The sequence below is a fragment of the Fusarium graminearum genome, chromosome 4 (assembly GCF_000240135.3).
Source record: "Fusarium graminearum PH-1 chromosome 4, whole genome shotgun sequence".
In the NCBI taxonomy this organism is placed as follows: domain Eukaryota; kingdom Fungi; phylum Ascomycota; class Sordariomycetes; order Hypocreales; family Nectriaceae; genus Fusarium; species Fusarium graminearum.
This window is the reverse complement of record NC_026477.1, coordinates 4018223-4045209: the sequence shown is the minus strand read 5'-3', so window position 1 is coordinate 4045209 and position 26987 is coordinate 4018223. Positions and strand designations below refer to the sequence as shown.

Here is a 26987-nt window from a genome sequence, read left to right as displayed (position 1 = left end):
TTCTTTACTTGTGCTGTATTCGAAATGGTTGTACAATCATTCAATATTAAGACACTTCGATATGACGAGGATGCTTTCCCTGCGATCTCAGGACTCCTTTCTGTCCTCAGTCGACGCTTCAAAGGCGGCTTCTTGTACGGGATACCAGAAATGATGTTTGAGCATGGACTCGGCTGGCTACTATGGACTCCATATGCCAACCTAAAACGACGCACACGCTCTTCAAGACCGTAAGACGTTCAACTCAAACCTTCCGGCCTTCCCTCGTGGTCATGGATTGGATAGAGTGGCAGTATACATCCGGGATATCAGGAAGCGACAATGATGGCGAGGCGTCGTAATGAACTAGAAGAAACAACTCCCATCACCCAATGGTACACTAGCCACTCGCAGACTGATCCGCCCGAGATGTGGCGCAGGATAAGGTCTACATGGTATGAGGACCGGGATAGCTACAAGGACTTTAACAAGCCGCTGCTGCCGGGATGGACGCGTCACAAAGCTCCAGAGACGTCAACATGGAATGGGGGGCCTTATCTTTACCCAGATGGATGCGATGAATATGTTTTCACACATGAGCTCATGCCAGTTTCTAAGCTGGATCCGGAAAAACACGGATGGTATTACCCCTTTCCTGTCACCGAGGTGAATGAATCAACATTACCCGATATGCCCGAACAGACAGAGTATCTCTTTTGCAAAACGAAGAAGGGTCAACTATGGGGAACTCAAAAAGTCGGAGAGCGGAAAGATGCTTTGCTCTACAATAGTCAAAAGCAAAAGGTTGGATTCCTCAACTTGGTCAATGACGACTATCTGGCTCGCTTCCCTGAGACAATGACAGATGAAGAGGGAGGCCTGCTAGTAGATTTGGTGGCTGTATGTAAAATAAGGACATACAGAAGGACGCAGGATCAAGACACTAAGATATGGGATAAGACGACGAAGGATACATATCTGGTTTTATGGGTAGAGTGGAAAGATGGGGTTGCGTATCGTCTTGCCAGCGGGCACGTACATGTCGACAGGTGGGATGAATTGGATTTAGAAGATATTTCTTTGATTCTTGGATAGTCTGGCTAGAGTAGAACAGTCTATTTCTTATGTTTTTAATACACAATTTCACAGACACATCACATAACAGTGTCACAGGCTCCAGATTTATATGTGCATAGATTTCCATTGAATGAATGACTTCATTTTGATTTCATAGTAATAATATACAATCAGAATCAACTATTTACAAGTGAATGAGGGTCATAGGCAAAAAAACACCATGTACCACCCACAAAAACAAAGACCGGTAGCCACATCCATGATCCACACAAATGCAAGCCGCCAGAAGAAAGGTAAGTTAACCCGTGCTCACAAAGCACTGCTCATGACAAGAGCCCAGGGATTTACTTCTTGAGGGTCAACAGACCGGGGCGGTAAGGCCAGCTGTTGTAATCGGGAGCTGAAGCGCTGGGGTTGCGGCCCTGGTACAGCAGCTTCAGGTTGCAGGCATCGATGGGGAAGGTCTCGTCGTTGGAGGTACGGACAAGCTCTCCGTGGCTGATGTCGTTGGTCCATGTAGCTCCAGAGTTGGCCTTGCCGGCAAAGGGGCTGGACTCGCTGGCAGCGTTGGGGGTCCAGTTGCCGTCGAGGCTGTTGGCGGTGAAAGAACGGAAGTAACGGCCGTTCTTGCCCTGGGCCTCAACTAACATGAGGTACTTGTTCTGTCCCTTGACAGAGTAGACCTGGACGGCCTCGAAGAGGTTCTCCACGGTGTCGCTCATGACGACCTGGGAGCTGGAGCCGAAGCTGCCAGGGAAGTTGCCGATGGGCATGCTGGCACGGTAGATCTTGCCGTTGTCTCCAGCGAAGAACAGGTACATGTTCTTGCTGTCACCGATGACAGTCTGGTCGATGGGGCCAGTGCCAGAGTCGGCAATGTTGCCGGTGAAGAGAGGCTGGGGCTGCGACCAGCCGTTGACGTTGGTGGGGTTGTTGGAAGTTCTGTAAGAGAACTTTGTGGGACCCCACTGGTGAGCCAAGATCCAGATACCCTTGGGTTTGAAGTAGAAGAGGGTAGGAGCGACAGCAACGCTGCTCATGGCAGTCTGGGTAGCAGAGCCGAGCTGGCTGAGGTCGGAGACGGGGCTGAAGCCAACGGACTTCCAGGAGTCACTGAAGGCAGTGGCGTAGACGAGCTGCTGGCCGTTGTAGGGAGCGACGGTGAAATCCTTCAGGTTCTTGAAGGGGGACTTGGGCTGGGCCAAAGGACCGCTTGATGTCCAGCGGTAGCTGGTGGGGAGGGCACACTGAGCTGAGACATCGCCAACAGCGGCGAGCAACAGCAGAGTGCTGGCGAGGATGTCGTTGTTGAGGAGCTTCATCGTGAAGGGTGTTTGAGCTGATGAGGATAGAAGAAGATCCAAGAGTTTTTGGCGGACGATCACCAGATTATATATATGCAAATCCTCAGACCCATCGTATACTACGTCGCCCCATATTCGTAGGCCTGCTTGGACCTCATTGCCCCTTCCATCAAAGACCTCACTGGACATTGGAGGAGAAACTTGGTCTCCACTGCATACGACCCCATGTTTTTGTCCCTTTTGCCGTCCTGGACTATGGTAGTAGTGTAGTTGGACTAGGGACGGGTGTTCCTTGGTCTAGATCATCCTAGAGAAAATGTCCAAGCAGGGTTGTCTTTGATCACGGCCTGCTTTCTTCCCTTTGCAGGACCACGGAGGCGGATCCGAGCTTGCGATAAGAGGTTAGCGTCATCGGGGTCACTGAGTTGATCAAGTACCTCGATGTGACGCTAATTTCGGCCTGACAGAGAAGTATCCCTGCTTGACAGTGACTTTGACTCGTGAGGGTAGGATTGACGGGAATACTCTTGTTTGATCATCGATATTGAAGCTTTACAGAATATCTTGAATATGTTGACTGAAATTGGTCTTGGAGATGGAATCGGCCCTGGATCGTGTCAAGACGTCACCAAGCAGCAGAAATGTTTCTCGGTTCGATCAACAAACAATGCCAAGCCTGAATCATAGACGGTTTCATCTTGGCAGTGCCCCGTTTCATCCCCCACTCTTTTCTGCTCCAATTCTTTCTGGACTGTCTAAGCTCGACGGAAGAAAGGAAAGAAGAATACGAGCGTCAAAGCCACGATCAGCTCACGACATGACCACCGCATGACTATCTTCTCAGGCTATTTGACTTTGTTGAATGGGAACGCACCAATGGCCGTCTCTGTTGGACGTTGCTCAACTTGATGATACACATTCAATTCTCCGAAGATTAAATAGATTGGCGCACCTGTAAAAGCAACCTGCGCCGTGTCAGCGATAGACATGTTGTCCAACCCATCCTAGTCCACACGGAAATGGAAGACAAATCGTGCTCTCCCTATCGGGCGGCGCAATTGCCGTTCGGTACTGCAACTGGGAAGAGGAAGAGAGAAGCCCCCTGTACTGTCTAAAGCACCCCAGATTCGACTTGCTGCAAGCACCTTTAGGCCGTCCCCCGGAAAGTGAGGCCTCATTAGGCTAAAGATGGAGCAGAGCGATTGGATGGATATGCTTTGTCATTTGTTACGGTACTTTACAACCTTGCTTTGGGAATAGTCCAGAGTCGATTGTTTCAAAGTGTGGTATTATTCCGCCTATCACAAACAAGGTGTCTCTCGTTCTGGATCCCTTTACCCAGATCGATACAAGCGGGCGAATTAAAGAAATTAAAACAGATCGGACATACCAGTTCCAGAAGGCCAAACCAAACAAGACAAGTTCAGATGAAAATGTGTTTTAATTGCCAAGCCAAGTCTTTTTGCCTGCCAAGAAGAAGGGTTGTTTTGATTAGGTAGTGAAGTCATGAAGATGGCTGTTTACAGGCAGTCCAGATTCAGGTATGGCGGTGAAGTCCAAGCGGTCTATCTGGTCCGTGATGCAATCTAGAGTCTAATATCCGTAGAATATCTCCTATTGTTGGAAAAAAAGACTCTCGACTCTCAAGGGGTAGTTCAATGCGCTTGGGGGATGATGCGGCTAACTGGCTTCAATGTGCTCAGGCTCGCGGAACTCGGCATATGGCATGTTTTGTGTAGAATGTCGATGGAAGAAATGGGTAGACTATAGTCTGACGATCTGACAGGTCTTTGTCGGCTTCACCCTTGAAACAAGTCGTAATTATATTAGGCGAGATAGGATGAGAGCAAGGGTATGGTGGCCTATCTAATCGATAAGCTGATAGCAGGGTATCTGGTGATGGTTACTCACCCTACACTGAGAGTACAATGCAAACATATCAACACAATAGAGCATTGCATTTAGTTGTTAGCTAGTTGAAATACTCCAGATGCATTCTCTAATTTCCAAAGTATTACTGAGAGTTAATATTCAACCTTCTGGTTATGTGGTATGCTTGTAGTTTGTTTCTATCATTTTGTCCATAAGAATGGTAACTCTAAGCTGCGAAGTGTACGTTCTCACACGAAGAGTTCAACACGAAGATGATAACTTCACGTTACTTTACTAAGCGGAAGGTACCGTAGGCGAATAAGTAAAAAACCAGTCTATTCCGTTTTAGTAAACACACTTCACACCTATTCTACCCCCCTCACGCACCAACCTTGTGATCCTTCTCCCAGTTCTCGTTCTCTATCCTAATACTCCTCTGCCCCCATTTAATAGTAACCCACGCCCCAATCGCACCCCAAACACTCGGAACAGCCCATCCCAATGCATAAGCAATCTCAACTGGCAAAATCCACGCCAGAACAATAAGCACAATACTCAAAACTGACCCTGTGATGGCCCAGCCCCAGAGCATCTCAACCAACATCCGCCGAAACCGAGGCGACGCGTTGTATCGTTTCAGCGCTGCCTCGCGATATTCTTTACCACCACCACCATCGCATGCTGTGATGTCTTCCATGATACAAAATGTCAGAGGCGGATAAACTTGGCCTACGACGTGAGAGCTGAGACGGTGATGCCGAAGATGCCAGCCGAAATGGTGTGCGATGCCAGTCCACATCATGTATATCGTCACCATGAGGATACCAACCGGCATGATGATACTGAGCCCTCTCATTATCGGCGGATCCGGAATACTGAAGCCGATCATGAGCGCCGTCATAACAAAGTAAGGCTGTCCGAGCACAAGATGCACCGTATCAAAACTCCAACGTCCAGCCCCAAACAGCGGCCGATAAGTATCCTTCTTCATCGCCAGTCTCAATCCCCTAAGTCCGTACTCGCCGCCTGAAATAAAGCCAAACATGGCCGTGATGATGGCGAACATAGCGCCAGGTCGCATATCGGTCAAATTGGCGATGCAAAAGTAAAAGATGATGGGAATGAGTGTGCATTCTGTGAGGATGAGCATCCAGAACAGAAAGATCATGAGTTTATGTTCCCTCAGGTTGTACGGCAGCGGCGGGGGACCTCGAACGGCGACATCGTCTGGTGGTTCGGCTTCGTTCTTGGGAGGCATTGAGGGCGAAGTAGGTGCAGAAGATAACGTGACATTCTCTTGTGTGGAAGATGGATTGTTATTTGTATTCGTGGTATTTGAAGCCATGATGAAGGCCTTGCATAAGCTTAAAAATAAGCTTATTTAGTACAACAATAGAGAGGGTAAAAAAGGAAAACCCAGTTGACTAAAAACAACTGGCGCTGGTGCAGTTTTATTCCAGCTGACATCTACCCAATCCCTCCTAGAACTAAGAGAAACGTACGTCAGTGGCGAGACGGGTATGGATTACAGAAAGTAATTGGGGGCTGATCCGCGCAAGTGATGATGCTATTTTTGCTTGGCGGCGATGCGGGATAAGCGTATGCCAAGCGAGTTCAAACAGGATTAGGTGGTCTTGGTTCCCATGTCGCCGCTTCGGGTATTATTCAAGACGACATAGTTTAAAGCCGACTGATGGGTCATGCATTACACGTCTCAGAAGAAACAATGAGGACTATGACAGACGTCTCAGAAGAAAGGATGAGGATAACAATCGTCATTCTGGTCATGGTTGTTATAAAGAGTGCTCAGCCCCGATGTAACTTTGGTGACAAGACGGTGCATACTCAACAAAGCCAAGCCTTTTTACCCCAGCTAGACATCGACGATCAGCGTAATCCTTTGGTGGTTATGGACGTAAATCTCCGGACGGTATTACGTAGGCAGACACCTCGCTTAACGTTTTGATGAAGATAAGGAGTCGTTAGGGATAAGCTTATCCAACATGCGACGGTACTACAAGCCAATCCCACACTCAGTTTCAACTGCATCAAATAATCTGACAGCGACGGTGGTAACAGACGTGTCAACTTCTGGGGGCTGTTTTTGTACATCATTTCCGTGTCGCGCCCTCGCGCGGACAGTGCCGAGTACACCACCAGGCCTGAGGTGTGGTGTCGTGCGGCGGTAGTTAGAAGTAAGCGACGTCGACGCAACATGAGCTTCAAAGCATGGCAGAAGTCAACTGTGTGAAGCGGACGAGATAAAATTATTGAGTCATTTCTTGTTGTCAGACGTAATTCGTATGTCATTTATTTTATACCCTAAGCATTGGAGCCAAAGCCCCGTTCAAACTATGTTCGAGACGCCATATCATTATTGCCATCAGAACGCCTCCATAAACGTACATACTGGGCTCATACCCAAAACTCCCGATCCGTGTCCCTGCCGAGCCAGTCCATTTTATATCTTCAAGTCGGGAAAGTACCTCTTAAGACTCCCGTCCAACATCTTGATTCCAACTGGCTTCACAAGATAGTTATCCGCCCCCGCCGCACTCGCCGCCTCGCGGTCCTTTTGGCTATCCTGCCCAGTGATAATGAACAGCACCGAGGTCTTGTCGCCCGTCTTCTCCAGCGAGCGGATTTGTGTAGTAGCGCTAATACCATCACAGACAGGCATTTGAAGGTCCATCAGGATGAGGTCGAAGGGAGGGTCTGATGAAGTGGGAGATTGTTGTTGATGAAACAGGTTGACCGCTTGCTGTCCGTCTATGGCGCTGCGGTAAGGCAGACCGCGCTTTTTACAGTACATTTCTAAAATGCGGAGGTTGACAGCGTTGTCATCGACAAGCAGTGTCATGGGCTTGTATGTGTTTGGGAGGGTGCGGACGGGGACGTCAGGAGGGGGCGTCTTGCTAGCCGCGGGAACTGCTGGGGCGGACTCATTAGAGGTGGAGAGTGACTCTTCAGTTCTAGCTTGTGGAATTGGCGAACCATTGTTGGAGGGGGTGGTATTGGAGCCATAGCCTTCGTCTGTAGAGTTATGGCCGCTTGGTGAAGGTCGATAGGGTAGAATTCCCCGACCGTCCCTTGTAAGAGAAGGCGACGCTAAGGGCAGAGGAGTTGTTATTGTCCTGGGCGCCATTGCGCATAGTTCGTCGGCTTCTCGAAGGCCAGCATCGAGTGACGAGGTGCAAAACGGCCCTCTCACAAACACAATATTTGACGTTGATGGAGAATTCTCTATATCTTCCATATCTGGAACGGGGCAAATCGCGACTTGGCCTTTCGGCAATGTCGCGTGATACTTTTGCCGCTGATCTGGATCACGAATGTAGTCCATAACAATTAGACAATCTGCAGAGTCATCAGACTGAACGAAGCCGTTACAGGTAAGGTACTTGGAGAGATGCGAATTTAGGTGTATTTCGGGGGAGTCTGACGTCAAGTGATGGAAACTCAAAGGTAGACGTTTGAGTTGAGAGGCGATCGGGAGGAACGGCGTTGATGACGGTATGGAACGGATATCACCAAACGTACCCCGGAAATGGGACCCGCGATGAACCTCTGACGAGACCAGCTCAACCGAACCGTGAAGCAAAGCCGAGAACTTGGAAGCCAGTGTCAAGCCCAAGCCAGGACCTGTCGAGTGCTCGCCCACCTTTTCGTACAGCTGGAAGATGCGACCCTGGTCATTTGCAGCTATGCCGCATCCCGTGTCTTGCACATCAACCACAAGCGTCTTAGTATCTTGTATGTAGGATAATGTGACTGTGATTATGCCTTCAAATGTGTTTTGTATGGCGTTGACAATAAGAGGTAGGACACTATCGCGAAAGAGCTCAACATCGATGCGCAGGCTTTGGCAACAGGGAGGCAAATCGTGGTGGAAGAAGATGGGCGCTCGCTTGCTCGTGTCTCGAAGGGTGATATCCGACGAACCCTTGACGAGTATGTCCTCGAGCTCTTGAATGCTGTGCGTGGCATATTGACGCTCGGCGGAGGCGATGTCGGCCCATCGATTGAGCGTAATCATGCTGTTGACAGTCGACATGAGTTCGCGGCCTGCAGTCGAGATTGTATCCAGATAGACAGACGACTTGCCCAGCTCGGCAAGTGGCTGTATCAATTCCTCAACACCCGGTGGTGGCAGTTTTGAACATCCAGTTATTGTTAACGCCTTGAGATGCTCGGTGAGAAGTTCGGCGGCGCCGAGAATGCCGTGAATGGGCGTTCGAAGCTGGTGGGACACACCGCGGAGGAACTTTTCTTTGGCTCGCATGACTTCAGACAGGAGGCGCTTCTGCCATCGTTGTGTGAGCATGGTAGCGCACGCCTGCACGAATCCAGAGTCTACATCGTCAAATATTCGTCGAAAATCTTTAGTTGCAACGACTAGAACGGATGGACCAAGTTTGGACTCGCATTGTGCAGAGATAAAGCGCACAACCCTGTCTGTAGGCGGGTCATTGCAATTCGATGTCAAGATAAAGTTATCGATGTATTCGTCGTCCTCCCATAATCCATGCTTCGGATCTGATGCGGCATAGGGAACGGTCGTGTCGTACGAATCGGTGCCGGTGAATTGTAGGGTAACGGACTCATCGGGGTATGCTTGTCGAAGTATGTGCAGGATCGGCTCTTGGACGTCGTCGCCTTCGGGTTCTCGAAGCAGTGTCGTAATGAGATCTGTAAGTCGGTGTCGTTCTCGCTGGCGTCGTGCTCGTGCGCATTGTACTATGTCGGCAACAATCCAATCGCCAAGACGGGCGAGGGCGAGTTGTTGGTGTTTCGTCAAGGGTGGTTTGCTCGTAGCCGATGCGACACAAAGCGACCCGAGGCCTACCGACTCGCCGGATTCGTGTTGGATTCGAAGTGGGACGCCCGCATACGCTATAAGACCGCCGTGTTCGACATAGGGTGATTCGCGATATCTCCAATCCTCGAGCATGTTGGGAAGGAGAAAGACATTCTAAATAAGCAGAAAAAGAGTTCAGCATGTGCTCGAATATGATGTCATGTTTGGACGAGTGTTCGTACGCCTGGAGGTTGTGTCACCGTATGTGCACAGAGAGTCTCTCCTCGAGGAAGAATGGCGAGCTGAAGGCCGACGGTTGCTAAGCGAATGTAGACATTGATGTCGAGGAGCCCCACGACAGCATATTCCCAGCCAGAGTTTTCCTGCGCAAGACAGGCCTTCTCCTGCAGACCGGCGAGGAGTTCAGGATGTTCGTCGAGATCTCTTGTGTAGTACCATAACATGGACAATCTCAATCGCTCATTCTTGGCCAATCGTGATCGTGGGTATCGTGAGGAGGGACATGATGGCTCGGCGGGTATGGCGGATGGGTCGAATGGGTCGTCTTTGGGAGGATATAGGTTGGTTTGATCGTCGGAATCCCAAGGATCTACGGGGGTTTTGAAGTTGTTTGCATCGAAAATGGGACCAACGGCCTTGGGGCGAGGAGGGAGGCTGTGGTAGTCGACGGTGGAGGAGAGGAGCGTTGAGTCAGCTGTTGGGAAGAAATGCATTTAGTGACTGGGCTGAGGGCGATCAAAATGAGCGAAGGGTGGTTAACGATATTAGATGTTTATTTTAGGAAAAGGATTGTCGATTCATTTCATAAATGTCTGTATAATAGGTAACTAAGGATGATTGAAGACGGAGACAAGACGGACAGGACAAACAGAGAGAGTCGAGTAGAGCTGGAGAGAGAAGCCGAAGCGATTCTAGGGAAGGGGGGCCCTGTCACTCTCTGTAACTGCTAAACCCTGCGTGACTCGTTATCGGGTGGCAATCAATTTTCTGCTGACATAAAATTAACGTCATTTTTCATCGGGATCGAGATCGCGATCGAGCGTTATTTTTTGGTTGAGGTGGTATTGACTGTAAACAACAACAACATTGTCATGATGTTTTTGAGATGAAAATGAGGGTGAATAAAAGATAAAAAATGATTGATAACATGCAAAACCCAATTGAGAAATAACCGTTGGCATGGATGGATGGATGGCATGATTGATTACTATACGTACAGCCAAGTTTCAGGCTACCTACAGGCTACCTACAGGCTACCTACAGGCTACCTACAGGCTACCTACAGGGCTAACAGCACATATGCATGCCCAACCGGCGGGCTGACATGGCTTGATTTGGTTTGTGGCTTGAGTAAATTCTTTGACACAACAACAACAACCAGGGCTGTACATATTAATTGTACCCTATCGATAATAAATGTTTCATTTTATTCCCCTTTCCTATTAGGGCAGACATCCCAGCACAATAAGCAAATACTGTCATCTCTGCCTGCAGTAGATCATCCACCTCCTGGTCAGGTACCCGAAAAAAACACTCACATCCCGACATCCTACATGCGAGACACCCTTAGTGGTAGATCACGCAAGTCCCTAGGGCAAGGCATGGTATCCCTTGTCTTGTCATACTCGATCTCTGAATACCTACACCTCATGGGTCACCGTGGACGAAAACACGCCCTTGGGCATCAATTACACCAAATCACCTCACGGCTCACCCCATGACTCATGACAACAAATCTATTCAACTCACAACTGCCAACAAGCACAGGCTATCCTATCCTGTTACCTCCAGAATATGCATGCCACATCAGAGGGATGCCACTTCTCGGTGGGGCTTCACCGCCAGAACCCATCGTCAATATGGGTCATGTCACTCACGCCAGCTTCTAAACTTGTATTTCAACTATCGATATCTCTTTGCTTTTGAGAATCCCTCCCACCCCTCATCAACCAACCATTAAAGGTTTCATCTACAACATGCGTCTCCTTCACACAAAAACCTTCCAGCTCGAGGAATTCTACGGCCAGCCACCAGAATATGCAATTTTATCACACACATGGGGTCCCGACGAGGCCACATTCCAAGACTGGCAGGGCAACCTCGAGCTCATGAAGCTCAAGAAGGGTCATCAAAAGATTCGTCGAGTTTGCGAACAAGCTCGTAGAGATGGCCACATGTACATTTGGTGTGACACCAACTGCATCGATAAGAGCAGTTCTTCAGAGGTATCTGAGGCTTTAAACGCCATGTTCAACTGGTACAAGAATGCCCAAGTCTGCTACGTCTACCTATCCGATGTTGCTCCTCTCGATACCGGTGCTTTCGATCCAATGGAGAATTTCAGAAAGTCGAGGTGGTTTACCAGAGGATGGACCTTGCCCGAACTTCTGGCACCAACCAGTGTCGTCTTCTTTGCCAAGGACTGGACCCCTATCGGAACAAGGAAGACCCTTGCCAACACTATCTCTTTCATCACCAAGATTGATCAGCAATATCTCGACTGCACTTTTTACAAGGCTAGTATCGGAGAGCGCATGTCGTGGCTAGCCAAGAGAGAGACAGAGCGAACAGAGGACATTGCCTATTGTATGTTGGGCATCTTCGACATCAACATGCAAATTGTCTATGGCGAGGGAATGAGAGCCTTTATTCGACTACAGGAAGAAATCATCCGGGTGTCCAACGATCAAACTCTCTTTTGCTGGAACTGGGACGACCGCTACGTGCCACACGACTGGGCCAGCATCCTGTCTCCCTCTCCCAGAACCTTTCTCGACTCAAGCATATACACCGAGTGGCCAGTCCACGAAGCAAAGACATACACCGTGACTAACGCTGGACTTTCCATCAAACTTCCCGTCATGAACACCATCACAGAGACCGTCGAGCAATGGCTGGTTCTACTCAACGCTCGAAGGGATAACGAGAACCAGCAAGTCGCACTTCTTCTCAACAGATTGCCCGGAAAGGATCGCTGCACTCGCAATCGCACACCACCCTGTCCTGTACCCATCTTGACAGGCGCCACCAAGCTGCGCGAGGAGCAGATGTACATCGCTCTTAGTCGTGAGCGCGCTTCCATTCAACCTGACTTCCACGGCCACGGCACCTACGAGGTTCTCGTTACCCTCGATAGTGGCATGATCCCCTACGACAGCATCAACTCGTCTCCACGCCTCGACTCAAGTACCATCAGCCTTCAACAGTGGGATCAATCGGGACACTACGGCTGCGTCCTCGCTATCCAGGGCATGCAAAGCATCAAGAAGAACGACCGTCGCGCATCCGTCTTTATCGCCACACTGGTCTTTGGCGTCGAAATTCAAGGCTCCAAGGTAGAATGGTTCTGCAAAATCCGAGGAATTCAAGAAAACTCGTCAGCCTTTAGCGCCAACAGTCTCGAGGACGCTGTGTATGAGGAGGAGCAAGAGATTCGCTCACAGCTGCGTCGTACGGGACACTGGCTTGCCATCTTTGACCAAGAAAAGGACACGTCAACGGATACGGTACGAAAACACGAGATTGATTTGTTGACCAGCGTGTCATTGAGTTCGGGTGTCAGAATCGCTTCCAACTCGACAATGGCGGTTGCGCACTTGCAGCTGGCACATATTGTTAGACCGGCTGAGGTGGCACCTTGGGATGATGGACAGAAGTTTAGGACTGCGGATGGAACCAAGGATTTGTCCAAGTGGTTGAGTTCTTTGCAGTGAGGGATGTAATATGACAAAAGTACAAATGATATTATGTGTATGATCTTATGAAAATAGACAAGCATGGACTATGACAATTCCTGGTATCAATACCTAGATTATCCATCACAGATGATGACCTGCAACCTGTCAACTTAGGTTTTAGTACTACGCTAACAGGGATGAATTAACCATATTTCGCCAAGTAAGTGGACTTGCCTCGGATATGGACCAATATCACTGAATGAAGCGTTACAACTCTCATTTAGCCGATAATCTAATCATAAACCATCACGTGTAAAAAGACCCATTTTCTTCCCCTCAATTTCGAACTGATCTTCCCCCTTGCATCGAAAGGAGGCTGACTGTTGTATTGGTTCACGACAGACTTCTATATAGCAAACAAACATGTCGGACACACCTGCAGCACCTGCAGAGTCCGTCAGCCCCTCTTCGGAGTCTCCCGCCGTGCCGAGACGCGATGTCTCACCTGAAACTCCGCAGGTCACGCAGAATGAGTTTATTGCTGTAGATGATGAGCATGTAAGTAGACGGGATAAATGACTCATTGGAATTGGAATTGGATCATTGGCTAATTGAGAGTTACTTTTAGAATGCGGCTGATGATGATGATGCTGATTCGGCACTGGGTTCGGATACGTTAGTAACACCCTTGCAAGCCACGTTTTGATACTCTTTCAATGTTACTTACACGGGATGTATAGTGAGAGCTCAACTGCTTCGGTGTCGGCGAGTATTCTTGAGTACCGCCGCAGTCAAGGTCGTACATACCATAGTGACAAGTTTACGACAAACTACTTTCTGCCCAACGATGATCAGCAGTTGGAGTCTGTTGACTTGACGTGAGTTTGTTCTGTTTACGCACTGCGTATAACTTCTAATGCCTGCCTAGACATCATTACTTGATGATTCTACTGGATGATCAGTTGTTTCTCCCTCCATTGAATACAGAGAAATTAAAGGTAAGCCTCATTCGCTGGTGCTATAGAGTGTCGAGTATCTCTAACATTTATGTCCTGCTATAGAAAGTATTGGATGTTGGTACTGGAACTGGTAAGTCTACTTATAGTCTTCCAATGACCCGCTGTTAACATGTTTTGCTAGGTATCTGGGCGATGTGAGTCTTAACGTAGCTTGTCTTAGCACTGTACTTATTAGACTTAGTGAATTCGCCGACCGTTTCCCCAACGTCGAAATCGTTGGCACCGACCTCTCTCCCTGCCAACCCGAGTGGGTTCCCCCAAACGTTCGCTTCGAAATCGATGATGCAGTTCTGAGCTGGACCTGGGAGCCCAATGAGTTTGACTTTATCCACATCCGCTACCTCTTTGGCGCCATCAAAGACTGGTCAGCTCTCTTCAAGGAAGCTTGTCGCTGCGTCATACCCGGAGGCTGGGTCCAATCAGCCGAGGCAGATGTTGAGTTCCGTTGCGATGACGGTAGCATTGAATTGGAGCCCAACTTGAAGATGTATAAGAAGCTCTTTGAGGAGGGCGGAAAGGTTCTCAACACCCACTTTTTTGTGAACGATATGCAGGTCCAGGGATTTAAGGACGCTGGCTTTGAGGAGATTCACACTATTGACTACAAGGTATACATCGATTCCGTCCTATTGATTTATGTTTACTAACGATATATTATCAGCTTCCCGTTGGCGACTGGCCCAAGGATCCTAAACTTAGAGAAGTCGGAAAGTTTGTTCGGGCTTGCCTGGAGAACGATATCGAAGGCAAGTCACCGCTACGATTATTCACATGACATTGCTAACATCCAGCTAGGTTACACTCTTATGATGTGGCAAGATGTGCTTCAGTGGCCAAAGGACGAATACCAATTGTTCCTCCTAAGCATCCGAAAGGCCATACGAAACCCCAAGATCCATACGTACATGAAAGTGCGTTATGTCTACGGACGCAAGCCTTCCAAGAATTAAGAGCATCACCATAGACTTCAGCGTTTTTTGTGTATGCAACTATCTGCAACATTTATAGGCATAGTCGGTCTTTTAGGCACCATGAGCATACAAGCGAGTCAATCTGCTACAATAAATCATTCAATTTTGCGAAATATTTTGTACCTTCCATCTGCTAGACTCTCTTAGCCAAGTCTCGAAGTTCTGTAAACCAGGCTCCTGTCGTCGAAGATTATCTATGTCCGCCTTCCATCCAGCCGTCCTAAACCACTCAAAACTTTGAGATGCATCCTTTACTAACCAGAGAATCGGCCAAGACACTGCCTTGTAGGTTTGCGGAAGTTGTTCTCCAACCACGTCTCTGAAAATCCGTTCTACATCAGAAAAGCTCAAATCATCGCCTGCGAGAGCAAGTGATTTTCCAGCCCAAGATTCTGGATCTAATAGTGCTTTCGCTGCAAAAAGGCCAATGTCGTGGGTGCTGATCAATTGCATCTTGCGATCTTTGGGCATTCCCTCTGCCCAGAGCGATGCCATCATTTTGCCAAAAAAGTCCGGGTTGTAACTATCCATGAACCCAGTTGGTCTGAGGATAGTCCATCGCTTTCCGGTCTGCTCACACAGTTCTCGTAGTCTATGCTCAATGCGATGTTTTGCGGCAAAGTGAGGAATTTCTGTTGGTTGAGACCAGCTGACTTCATCACCTCCTCGATCAACGCTTGAAAAGACGATATGGTCTACTTGCGAGGTTTTGGAAGTAGCTTCCTCAATAAGAGGGATAGCCTGCGCCTCATCGTCAGGCGGGATTGTGACGATAAAGATCGATGCGATAGAAGGAAATTGTTTGAAGATTGGTTTTGGTGTTTGTGTGTTGCCTCCAACAAGGATGATATCGGGATACTGTGAGTGAAGGGCAAGAGATTTGGGTGATGAAATGGACCTTGTCAATGCTAGAATGCGGGTGTTGTGTTGGGGAGAGTGTTTGAGGGTATTGAACAAGGCATTGATGGTGGCTTTTCCCTGTTGGCCTGTTGCACCAACAATTAAGATATCTCGCGTCATTCTGAATATTATTTTGTAAAATGTAAATGTCAGTAAAATGCTTGTGAATAATTTGATGATGAACGAGCATTGTTATATTGAGCCCGGAAACTTCTCGGAGTCTTCTTATGTGGCTTAGTATTTTAGTCTACGTTGACCCCTGCTTGTTTCGACACTGATCCAGCCGTGAGAGGGGCAGTGCCAAATTCTCACCTCGATTGTGATCCGACGCCTTTTTATCGAAGTTCGCCCTTCAACAACTTTCTGGGCAACATCTAAATCATAGTCGAGAGAAGCGGAAATGCCCAAAGACATGTCATCGTCCACTGAGTCCGTCGCAGTTACAAACAACGAAAGTCCTACTGCAATGGCAACTCCACCTGTCGCCGAATGCGATATGTGCTCTAAAATTATCCAAGTCTTCTCTGGTCCTATATACCCAGGAACTGAAGACAAGCCAATTCAAGTTGTCAAGCTGGGGAACGTTGGCGAACTCCTCGCTGTGAACTGCCCGCATGCAAACTGGCTCCGAGATATAGAGTATCTGAATGGCCCTATTCCTCGCTACGAAACGCATGGTCTCCTTTTCCATAGGTGGGCAAAAGACCAACAGGGATCTGTAGGTGTTTGCTTCAACACCTCTGGTTTCAATGTGTGGAACATGACTCTCAATTTTGAATTGGTATACCGGCCTGAGATACCTGAGCATCCTGGGACTGTTCGGCTTCTAGATGGAAGTTGGGTGGACATGGACCTCGTCAAAGAATGGCCGTCCCGGTGCAACAAGCTCCATGGAAGTATGTGTGACCAGACTATTGGGAATGTGCCGCCTTACAGCCCTCGACTCCTGATCGATGTAATACAAGGTTGTGTCACAGAATGCCAGGAAACAAGGCCCAGGTTCGTTACACTATCATATACTTGGGGTGAAAGTAAGAATCTTCGTATCACAAAATCTAATCTTGAGGAAATGCAAAAGCCAGGCGTGTTGAGATCCAAAAACATTACCATGCAGCTGCCTGCAACTATCTTGGACGTCATAGAACTCACAGGAGTTCTAGGTGTACGATGGTTATGGGTTGACAGTTTGTGCATTCCTCAAGATGATGACGAGGTTCTGAAGCGTGAGCTAGCAGCCATGCATCGCATCTATGCCACTTCTTTCCTCACCATCGTCGCTGCCGATGGTGGAGATGCAGAGTATGGCTTGAGAGGCCTACGGGGTATCTCAAAACCGAGAGCCATCAAGCAAATGATAGAGCCACTCTCTCAAGGAGAGAAAGTTGTTTTCTGGCCGTGGAACAAGAGCAATGATCAGGTCGAATATGGGCTCAGATATCGCCATCGTATGTGGACCTCTCAAGAATACCACTTTTCCAAAAGACGCCTGATTTTCGAAAACGGACAGGCCACTTGGCAGTGTAATCACACCGAGTGGACTGAGGACCACGTATATAACCCAGAGCATGAGAAACTCCAGAAAAAACCGCCTGAAAGCTACATCGGGCATGATGCCTACTTGAAATTGCCAAGTTTGAATCGCCTGAGTGCACTCGTCGAGATATTCAACACCAAGACTCTGCGCTATGGCGAAGATGTTTATAATGCCTTCTCGGGATACAACGCACACCTGAATAGCATATTCCCCCACGGTTTGGTATACGGCCTCCCCCAGTTATTTTTCGACATCGCGCTTTGCTGGAAACCGAGCGGTCTGGTCCAAAGAAGAACAGTATCGGCACGATATACCGGAGATCCACTACGCACTGGACTACCTAGCTGGTCGTGGATGGGTTGGAAAGGGCAAACGAATTTCCCCGGCGATGTCGAAGGTGAAATAGATGTCTTTAGTGAAACGGGCTTCACCGAAGCTATCACCGATTGGTACGCCATGGAGTTTCCTGGATCGTACCAGAAACAACCCATCCATTCCCGATGGAGCCATTGCAGAAACGCGCCTCCTGGATCGTTGGCTGAACTATGGCGATGCGAGGAATTCAAGCCTCCGGCAATGTACGATACAAGAAGCGACAGCAACCTTGACGATGCTGATTCGATGCCAAAAGAGCTGCCGGGTCACATATACCATGCTCATCTCGGTGACAACCCCATACCAGCGACGCGATGGAGGCTGCCAGCTTCACGGTGGTATCCCATACCTTTGAACTCGGATGAATCAGATACGTCGCAAGCCGAACTGCACAACGAGTTCCAATACCTGTGGTGCCAAACACATCGCGCATATTTCACAATCACTCAAGATATCGTTGTACAAGATATGGATGAAAAATTCCATCTACTTAAAGATCAGAGCGGTGTTACCGTTGGAGCATTGCGTCTTCATGATGAAAATGATGCAAAAATGTTCCAGCAAGAAACGCGGGTCGAGCTTATAGCGATTGCTAAAGGCTGGACGATCGTTCTTAGTTGCTACGGCGCCTATCAAAGTGAAAGTGAAACACAAACAGAGCCAGAAGTTGAAGATGAAGAAACCGCCAAACACTCTTCAGATAATAAAAAGGAAATGTCAGAAGACATTGATGATGGTCTGCAGATGGAAGAGTCCGAGATTCCAGCCAACCAAAAGGGGGAGGTTATCCCATGGATGCAAGAGTGGGAGGAGGCCAAGAAACATAAGCAAGATTGCTACCATGTACTTTGGATCGAGTGGAAGGACGGGGTGGCCTATAGAAAATGTTCTGGTTTCGTGTTGGAGGAAGAGTGGGACAAAGTGGCAGAAGTCAGCAGAGTCGACATAACTCTGGGTTGAACAGCGCTGACCTTGAAGTGGGCAGTGTAGTGGATCGCGCGGGCTCTCCATAAGCAGGGGCACCTGTGTCCTATTCGAGTATAGTCTCAAAGTCATCTTTTCTGGACGTAATATCCAATCTTGATGCTTGGACGTCAGTATATATGGGGTTTGAGAACATGGGGAGCACCTATTGCCTCTTTGGGAAGTAGGTGGTAGCCTTTATTCATGTAACATCCATCATAGTAGAATCCTAGATAACTGAATTTGTGTATATAAGTGTAGCATTCCTCGATAATGAATCGTTAATCCAACATTATTCAACAATCTATACTACCAAGCAGATATCATGGCCATCGACACACTCTCTCTTCAAGGCAAAATCGCCATAGTCACCGGATCCGGCAGAGAAAACGGCATTGGTGCTGGTATCGCTATTGTTCTGGCGAGGAACGGAGCAGCTGTTACCATTCACTACGTTAATGACTCCACGACACAGCGAGCTCATGCCGTGGCCGACAAGATCAAAGCAGATGGAGGCAAAGCTATCGTGATTCAAGGATCGATCGAAACCCCGCAAGGAGCTCAGCACTTGGTGGACGAGACTCTGAAAGGCTTCAATGCTGATCATGTCGATATCCTGGGTACCTATGTAATTACCCCAATGCATGTCACGGTAATACTAATCTATTGATAGTGAATAACGCAGGTGTGGGCGTATTTGGTGAGACTCTGATGGCCAACCAAAGCGATATCACTCAAGCATTCGACGTGAACGTCAAAGGACCAATCTTTGTTGCTCAAGCTGTTGTGCCAGTTATGCCACCAGGCGGTCGAATTGTCAACATTAGCTCCATAGCATCCAAGTTGGGAGATGACAGTGTTCCCATCTACGGTGCTTCCAAAGCAGCTATTGATAGCCTTACATGGTCGTGGGCTAAAGAAGTAAGTCTTTCCAAGATACCAATTGAATGACAAGACTGACGACGGGTGTGCTATTAGTGGGGGAGAAGCAAGAAGATCACCGTCAACTCTGTCGCTCCAGGGCCAGTCACTACCGACTCCAACCCGTATGAGGAATTCCAGAAGCCTTCTATTGACATCACGAGAGCTGCTGATAGGGCTGGTACACCGGAGGATATTGCTGATGCTGTGCTTTTGCTGGTCTCTGAGAAAGCACGATGGATTACAGGACAGTACATCTCGGTCAGTGGCGGAGTTACGAACTAGGATAGAGGAACCGATCTTGTAGAACAATTTATTGTATCCATGGTAGAAATATCGTGTAACCTTGGCCATTATTGACACAGCCTGCTAGACTTGATTCGGACTTTGCCACGCTTCACCACCCAGACTAATCAAATGTAACGCCACCCAGGGTTTAGACTCATAGCGCTTGGTACCTTGAATCCTCAGACTTCTTCACATTGGACGAATATGTCATACAACTCGTTCTCATATCGCCGACGGGTCACACAAGCATGCGTCAACTGCCGTATGCGCAAAACGCGTTGCGATGCCGCTGAGCCCAAATGCGGGCTTTGCACCACGCAGAACGTCGATTGTGTGTATCGCGATGCAAGACAACCAAAAATCGATTATAACACGCAAGTTCTCCTAGAACGAATGCAGCTCCTTGAAGATCGCATTCTTTCCAACTCATCTTCGACAGCTCGACAGAACCCTGGGGAATCTCGGGGTTTGGGTACAGAACAGCCGGCTTTGGTCGAGCAAGTCGAACGACAGTCAGACACCTTGCATGTAGGAAATACCGTGCCGCAAGAACCTGTGTTTGAAGTTCAGATACCTTTATCACATACAGCAAACGCCAATCATGTCTTCTCATGGCGTCTCGTACAGGAGCTTCTATCAGAGACGAGCAAAGACGGCCATGACATCCAAGCCCACTGTGATGCAACAGATGTCTTTTTCCATCATCGTCCGAACAATTCTCACCCTTCAACAAGATCACACCCCCCTAGCTCATGGAATCTTTTTGACAGGATCACAGAATCATTTCACAATTCGGTAGATGACACGGTATTGCGGCTTTGTGGCCTAATTCACCTTTACTTTACAGACGTCAACATTTTCTTTCCGCTCTTATTGAAAAGCGATATGATCGAGATTTTCGAGGCTGTGATAGGAAGAGAGGCCTACGGCGATGAACGGATCAGCGTTGTTGAGATGCCTCAGTACGGGCTGCTTCTCGTCGTTCTTTGCCTCGCTCTACTAAGTTCTAGTGGCCGATCGAATATTCGGCTGGATGGGAAAGGTGAAGATCGTCGACCTTCATCAAATTCCGACGACACTGTCGAAGCACAAACCCGACTCATGTACCATCTGTGGGACAAAGTGAGACTTGTGTTGGGATACATCTCCACTGACATGTCAATCGCCGCTGCGCAAAGCAGCATGCTAGCAAGGTGAGTCGTTGTCTCAGCTTTATGAACAATACCTGATCCTCCTCTAGCATATTCATGGGCGCATGCGGTCAAGTAGCTGAAGCCTTTCACTGGGCACATGCAACTGCTGTCAAGTGTGAGAGTATGGCTCGATCGTACGCAAAGAACGAACCCATCCCGGACTCATTTCGGCGGTTGTACTGGATCTCCTTCATCTATGAATGTGATTTCATATCCGAAATATCAGTTATCTCGCCCTCTGGTATAGCAAGATCCGAAAACAAAATCCCATATCCAGCTTTCACAACACAGAATTATGCTGTCTCACCTTCAGCACCAGAATCGTCCGAAATGAATTCAACAAGAAGTCAGGAAGAACTGGTGGCTTTCCAGATAACGACAAACTCGGCCATCAGACGCTTCCTAAATACAGTCAACAGCGTAGTCTATGACGATAAGGAACAGTTCAGGACAAGACAATCGAATTACGCGTGTTGGCTTCTCAGGATCTCGGAAGATCTATGGTCACATCATTCGGCCATTTATCGAAATCTGCCCGAGTTTCTTCTAACCAATTCCTCACAAGACGTTTCTATGGCAGGAACTGATACGGAGTCTCCTGCAAGTCTTCAATCACCAACTGCGCGTATTCGAGATCTACCGACTGGAAATAACTCGTGGAACATCCTGCGACTGAAGGGAAGATATTACGCAGGACAGTATATCATTCACCGACCATTTATCGAGTTCATCGTTCTTAACATCGATAATTTCGAGACACATCCTTCCAAAGATGCCGTCCTAAAGAAATCCAAGTCTTGCTTGGATGGATGCGTGGGCTTCATAAAAGTATTCGATGTGGAAACAGTCAATGCTTTAACCTGTTTATTTCCAACGGGCATGGTGTGAGTATGAAGTGTGACTTCGCTTCGACGATTGCTGACCAAACTTCTTTTTCTAGAACATTTACCATGACCATTATCTTGATGATATCGACGATAATCCCAGTTCTACATGGGCTTCTACCTATAGACGTGGAAGAAGTCATTGAGACCGGAAAGAGGAACCTCTTGCGATTCAGCCAAAGCGTGACACAATTCGAGTGGCACATTCAAGTGCTGGAAAACCTCGACAGAGCGAGACGAGCTAGAATAGCGAGACGTGGCATATGATTGGGAGTTTGGGGTAAAGATTGCAATTAGGAAACGGTGAACGATGAGCTAGCTAGACTACTGGGTAGCAGAAAAGTTGACCTCCTAAGTCTCAGGGCACAAAAATAAATAGCCTAAAAGCTATAGCTTTAGTAGCATAATATGTCCTACTAATTTCGTCTCTTATGCTCTAAGCACCAGCGTTTCTGTTACCCTGAGGCTAGATAGTAATGGCAATTTTGAACCAATAACTCTGGAAGATTGGGTGATTTTATTGTCAGAGCCGACGTTAGCAATACCATAAAGTCGTAATGTATCAGCACAGAAAACAATATTTCACTTGTACTATGAGTCGGGATGCTTTCGATAGTTAGTATTCTGGTTCTTATTTATGAAGGATAATATTTGACATGTTTTGTTACTCTACATTCTATTTGAAACTGAATATGAGGGCAAATTATGCTGCAACCGGTATAGGTTGACCCTGTTGCTGTTGCTTCTTGAGCTCAGCCTTTGCCTTTTCTTCAGGCGATAGCTCAAAAATACCGACTCCCGAAACAGATTGCTCTTTAGAGATTGCACCGTCGCCTGAGTTCTGCTCCGATTCAATGACCTTGCCTTCCAAGCGTTCATCGTCAGCTTTCATAGGTGCATAGAGTTCCAATATCTCGTTTAATCTGCCTCTCTGTATGCAGTTCTCATATTTCCAGCTTGCTGCGAGCTCATCCAGCTCTTCAAACGTCTTATCCTTGAAGTAATCTGCCCACTCAGGTATCATGTACTCAGCAAGGGTGATTCCACGAATGCCGCGGAATACATGCATGTGCATGCGCCATTGCCAAGGGTACTTCTTGGAGTACTGGGCTGGGACGTTGTCCTCGAACCACTTGTGCAAGGGACCGAAGAGACCATCTTGAAGATGTGCGTCATCATAAGCCCAGGAATCGACCGCAAGATCGCGCTTCTTCTTGATCATTGGCCCGAGTAGTTTCAGCCATGGGGAGTCTGGTGAGACATAGGTCATCCCCATGACGTTGACGTCCTTGTATGACCAAATCGACCAAGCTAGGTGAGTGTTAGTCAATGCCCATAGGAGTCAATGGCGGGTGGCTTACCGATGCTTTCTGAGGTATAGATCGCCATTTGACGGTCAAGCATATTATATCGCTCTTCGTTCTGTACCTCCCAATCCGGGTTGTATTCCTTTCGTTCGTAGATGGGCCCGAATTCACCTAAACCGGTTAGCGATGACTGGGAGTTGGTGGTAGGATACCTTACCATTCCAGATAGGCACGTTATGCTTCTTCATGAACTCGACCTTTCTGTCGTACATCCTTCGAATATAGCTTTCCTGTTCTTGTGTACCCTGGAATCGGCCGATACGGTTGGGGAACCCGAAACCGCAGTAATCGTGGATCGCATATACGGAATTTTCCCAGACTTTGTCGAATCCTGTAAAATCCATGCTGAAGCTGTAGTGAAGTAATTGTCAGTATATAGCAATTGTATCAGGCTTTGGTGGTCTTACGTGTTGCCCTCCAAGAACAGAACGTGGTCAGGGTCAATGTTCCTGATTGCTGGCACGATGCGATCATAGAACGCCAGTAGACGCGTCCATTCAGAATCGGCAGGCTCGTTCATAGGGTTATAACCGGCGACCCAAGGGTTGCCTTTATACCGACGCGCGATGTGTTCCCAAAGGTTAATGGCTCGGTCTTGGAAGTGCTTGTGGTCCCAAAAAGCAGCGTATCCGGTAGGGTTGTCGGAGTGCCAATCCTGGTTCTGGCCACCAGGAAGCGCGTGGAGATCGAGAATGGTATATATGCCATACTTGGCGCACTAGTAATACACAATTAGTCATGAAGGTTGGAAGAAGATGGCTGTAGGAAGACTTACGAGGTTGATGACTCTGTCAACATGCTTGAAACCCTCTTCCTTGATAACAAAAGGGTTCATGTCATCTTCAAAATGTCTGTAGTTGAGACAAAGACGGAGGCAGTTGAACTTGAGGGAAGCAAGGAACTCGGCATCTTTGTCGGTAAAAAAGTATTCGAGGAACTTGTCGAAAAAGAAGTCGTGCTTTTCTTGGCCGAGGACCTTGAGAAGGGCGGCTCGTATTTGGTGTTCGCGTCCAGGGAAACCGTTCATGAAGTTCTCCATGAGCATCCATCCGCCTAGCGCAGTCTGCGATTTAAAGGTTAGATGATGTCGTTATAGGGTACAGATCAAGCAAGGCCATGATGACTTACGCCTCGCAGCAGAACGGCGTCGCCATTCGCGTCAACAATGCGCTCATTGTCAGTCTTGAGAATTCCAGAACTCATGGTCTCAGAGTATCTTTGTTTTCAATCTTTACGGTTAGAACACAAAGGCGATGTGGGAAACAAGAGATTGGGCATGATGGTCGCCTTCTTCTAAATACCCCATGACACGAACTGCGCTCGGAACAGTTCCACTCTTCATATTTTATGATCATGCCAATAATATCACCGCATGAGGAAGCTGTGGATGCGTATATCCGAGGATAGAGAGAAAAAGTGGTCATGACATGATGGTTTCGGGGGAGTGATTTAGCTGCCCCTACTTGTAGCTCGTCGTGTCCAATCAAGAGAGTTCGGGGCAAGGTTTTAGCTGCCCCTAACCCGGTCGAAAGTTGACCTTGTGTCACACACCAGAAGGGGATAGTTTTTAGCTCCCCCGAGCGTATATGATTGGTCCACTTCATAGTGTCATCTCCGCAGGATGCAGAGCGCGAGTCTTGTTCTCTATCCGACCTCGCAGAAACTTCACGCACGAATCGCCCCGGAAACTTACCGTTACATGACCCGACAAATGGAGTATTCTCCATGATCTCTATGCGGAGTTCCCCAGAAACAATGTTAAACCCCGCATAAAGTTGTAACGCTATCGAAATCATGGGGTGGATGGCCTACAAGTTCGCCTATGCTAACAGGGTTCATTTTAGGCTGTCCCGACGTACAGGTAAGAAGAACAAGACATTGATTCCCGGTTTTCATTGTATCCAATACATATATAAGGCGACTGTACATCTATACTGATTTCATCGCTCCCCTGTCTATCTCAACATCATCACTTCTGGTCCCTCTTCAGTACTATGAACTTCCTTCGAAACCGTTTGCCGGCGCCCAGGCAAGACTTGCTTTCCAAGCAAGCCCGCCAACAGGGAACCACAGACTCAGCCTTCCTACCTTCGCGAATCTCCGAACTCTCCAAGGAGTCTCCGAGCTGGTACAAGTCGGCAGCTCGACGACAGCTCTACTTTTTACTATTCCCAGCTTGTGTTGTATCCTATGCAACATCTGGATATGATGGAAGTATGATGAACTCCTTGCAGACTGTCTCGTACTGGGATGACTTCTTTGACAACCCACGAGGGTCTCAGCTCGGACTTATGAGCGCCATCATGGCTCTTGGAAGTATTTGCTCCACTCCTATTGCTCCTTGGGTTGCCGATAAATTCGGTAGAAGATGGGGAATCACTGTTGGTAGCATCATCATGATTGCGGGTGCTATCATCCAGTGTGAGAGTGTCAACTTTGCCATGTTCGTCATTAGTCGATTCATCTTGGGTTTCGGTCTCTCGTTTGCAACAACTGCATCTCCGAGTATGGTCAGTGAGCTCTCTCATCCGAGGGACAGAGTCACAATCACTGCTATCTGCAACACCTGGTAAGCAACCTCGAAATCGCGTTTCTTTTACTCCTAGCTGACTGGATTTAGTTGGTTTCTAGGTGCGATCGCAGCGGCTTGGATTACCTACGGAACTCGAGTCATCCCAAGTACTTGGTCATGGAGAATACCTTCTCTTCTACAAATGGCTCCCAGTATCATCCAACTGTCGACTATCTGGTTCCTTCCCGAGTCACCCCGATGGCTCATCTCGAACGACCGCGGTGACGAAGCCCTTGAGGCCCTTACACAATATCATGGAGAGGGTGTGCGAACTGAGCTGGTAGAGTTGGAGTACGAGGAGATCCGGGCGGCTATCGAACAAGAGAAACGTGAGTAGATTGACGAACATTTGGCGATAGTGTTGCTGACATCAATTAGTATCCGGTAACACAACTTGGAAGTCCATGGTCAGCACCAAAGGTAACCGCTATCGAATGTTCCTTGTCATCTGCATGGGTCTGATGTCTCAATGGTCTGGCAACGGACTCATCTCTTACTGTGAGTATTTCTCTCTACCATCATGGAAAGGGAACGCAGCTGACAATGTGTCTCTCTAGATCTCTCCCGAGTCATGGATACGGTCGGAATTACGGATAAGAAAACCCAGGCTCTCGTCAACGGCCTCATCAACATCTGGAACTGGGGTCTCGCCCTAACCAGCGCCATGTTCGTCGATCGCGTCGGCCGCCGCCCGCTCTTCCGAATTTCCACAATTGGTATGCTCTTGGTCTTTACCGGATGGACCATTGCCTCGGCACGTTTTGCAGAAACAGAAGCCAAGTCTGCGGGTGTTGCCGTCATGGCCCTCATTTTCGTCTACGAAATCTTCTACTGCATGGCCTTTTCTCCTCTTCCCGTTGCATACTCTGTCGAGATTCTTCCATACTCGATCCGTGCCAAAGGAATGGGTGTTTACGTACTGGCAACAAAATGCGCTGTCTTTGTGAACCAATACGTCAACCCAGTTGGCCTGGAAAATATTGGATGGAGATACTACATTGTCTACGTTGCGGTTCTGGTTGTGGAAAGCTTCATCGCATATGGCTGGTTCCTTGAGACCAAAGGCAAAGCTTTGGAAGAAATTGCTGTTATCTTTGACGGAGATGCTGCGGATGTTACTAGGGATAGCACTATCAAGTCGCAGGGATTTGTTAGTGAGATGCCTGCTACCTCTGAGCACGAGGACATTGATAGAAAGGTCTAATCTCAGCAATGGTGGTATTATGTAGCCGCTACTACTTTTAATACATATGGACTAAGAACTTGTAAAAC

At 48.1% G+C, this 26987-nt stretch overlaps 12 protein-coding genes across 12 annotated transcripts; 7 read left to right on the top strand and 5 right to left on the bottom strand.

Annotated features, from left to right (window-relative positions):
• Window positions 1-24: 24 nt before the first annotated feature.
• FGSG_07626 (uncharacterized protein) lies at window positions 25-1083 on the top strand (the record flags this gene model as incomplete). The annotated part of the gene is made up of 3 exons (XM_011329110.1): window positions 25-230; window positions 384-879; window positions 1075-1083. 3 exons carry the CDS (start codon window positions 25-27, stop codon window positions 1081-1083), a joined length of 711 nt encoding a protein of 236 aa, XP_011327412.1.
• A 317-nt stretch (window positions 1084-1400) lies between these two features.
• FGSG_07625 (alpha-L-arabinofuranosidase precursor) lies at window positions 1401-2378 on the bottom strand (the record flags this gene model as incomplete). The annotated part of the gene is made up of 1 exon (XM_011329109.1): window positions 1401-2378. One exon carries the CDS (start codon window positions 2376-2378, stop codon window positions 1401-1403), a length of 978 nt encoding a protein of 325 aa, XP_011327411.1.
• Window positions 2379-4611: 2233 nt separating this feature from the next.
• On the bottom strand, window positions 4612-5577 carry FGSG_07624 (uncharacterized protein; the record flags this gene model as incomplete). The annotated part of the gene is made up of 1 exon (XM_011329108.1): window positions 4612-5577. The coding sequence occupies one exon, from the start codon at window positions 5575-5577 to the stop codon at window positions 4612-4614; it is 966 nt and encodes a 321-aa protein (XP_011327410.1).
• Window positions 5578-6574: 997 nt separating this feature from the next.
• On the bottom strand, window positions 6575-9764 carry FGSG_07623 (uncharacterized protein; the record flags this gene model as incomplete). The annotated part of the gene is made up of 2 exons (XM_011329107.1): window positions 6575-9204; window positions 9273-9764. The coding sequence occupies 2 exons, from the start codon at window positions 9762-9764 to the stop codon at window positions 6694-6696; spliced, it is 3003 nt and encodes a 1000-aa protein (XP_011327409.1). The 3' UTR covers window positions 6575-6693.
• Window positions 9765-11027: 1263 nt separating this feature from the next.
• On the top strand, window positions 11028-12861 carry FGSG_07622 (uncharacterized protein; the record flags this gene model as incomplete). The annotated part of the gene is made up of 2 exons (XM_011329106.1): window positions 11028-12760; window positions 12822-12861. 2 exons carry the CDS (start codon window positions 11028-11030, stop codon window positions 12859-12861), a joined length of 1773 nt encoding a protein of 590 aa, XP_011327408.1.
• Window positions 12862-13151: 290 nt separating this feature from the next.
• Window positions 13152-14522, top strand: FGSG_07621 (uncharacterized protein; the record flags this gene model as incomplete). Its single annotated transcript, XM_011329105.1, has 8 exons — window positions 13152-13286; window positions 13357-13403; window positions 13469-13606; window positions 13657-13726; window positions 13790-13817; window positions 13869-13881; window positions 13929-14355; window positions 14409-14522. The coding sequence occupies 8 exons, from the start codon at window positions 13152-13154 to the stop codon at window positions 14520-14522; spliced, it is 972 nt and encodes a 323-aa protein (XP_011327407.1).
• A 247-nt stretch (window positions 14523-14769) lies between these two features.
• On the bottom strand, window positions 14770-15738 carry FGSG_07620 (uncharacterized protein; the record flags this gene model as incomplete). The annotated part of the gene is made up of 2 exons (XM_011329104.1): window positions 14770-14803; window positions 14978-15738. The coding sequence occupies 2 exons, from the start codon at window positions 15736-15738 to the stop codon at window positions 14770-14772; spliced, it is 795 nt and encodes a 264-aa protein (XP_011327406.1).
• Window positions 15739-16018: 280 nt separating this feature from the next.
• Window positions 16019-18168, top strand: FGSG_07619 (uncharacterized protein; the record flags this gene model as incomplete). The annotated part of the gene is made up of 5 exons (XM_011329103.1): window positions 16019-16336; window positions 16449-16514; window positions 16596-16617; window positions 16761-17986; window positions 18145-18168. 5 exons carry the CDS (start codon window positions 16019-16021, stop codon window positions 18166-18168), a joined length of 1656 nt encoding a protein of 551 aa, XP_011327405.1.
• Window positions 18169-18815: 647 nt separating this feature from the next.
• FGSG_13173 (uncharacterized protein) lies at window positions 18816-19790 on the top strand (the record flags this gene model as incomplete). Its single annotated transcript, XM_011329102.1, has 4 exons — window positions 18816-19110; window positions 19176-19411; window positions 19469-19672; window positions 19785-19790. The coding sequence occupies 4 exons, from the start codon at window positions 18816-18818 to the stop codon at window positions 19788-19790; spliced, it is 741 nt and encodes a 246-aa protein (XP_011327404.1).
• A 113-nt stretch (window positions 19791-19903) lies between these two features.
• On the top strand, window positions 19904-22043 carry FGSG_13172 (uncharacterized protein; the record flags this gene model as incomplete). The annotated part of the gene is made up of 3 exons (XM_011329101.1): window positions 19904-20892; window positions 20940-21776; window positions 21833-22043. The coding sequence occupies 3 exons, from the start codon at window positions 19904-19906 to the stop codon at window positions 22041-22043; spliced, it is 2037 nt and encodes a 678-aa protein (XP_011327403.1).
• A 436-nt stretch (window positions 22044-22479) lies between these two features.
• On the bottom strand, window positions 22480-24346 carry FGSG_07617 (uncharacterized protein; the record flags this gene model as incomplete). Its single annotated transcript, XM_011329100.1, has 5 exons — window positions 22480-23087; window positions 23301-23494; window positions 23551-23861; window positions 23919-24206; window positions 24272-24346. 5 exons carry the CDS (start codon window positions 24344-24346, stop codon window positions 22480-22482), a joined length of 1476 nt encoding a protein of 491 aa, XP_011327402.1.
• Window positions 24347-25137: 791 nt separating this feature from the next.
• Window positions 25138-26919, top strand: FGSG_07616 (uncharacterized protein; the record flags this gene model as incomplete). Its single annotated transcript, XM_011329099.1, has 4 exons — window positions 25138-25712; window positions 25869-26044; window positions 26094-26213; window positions 26273-26919. 4 exons carry the CDS (start codon window positions 25138-25140, stop codon window positions 26917-26919), a joined length of 1518 nt encoding a protein of 505 aa, XP_011327401.1.
• Between the last annotated feature and the right edge of the window lie 68 nt (window positions 26920-26987).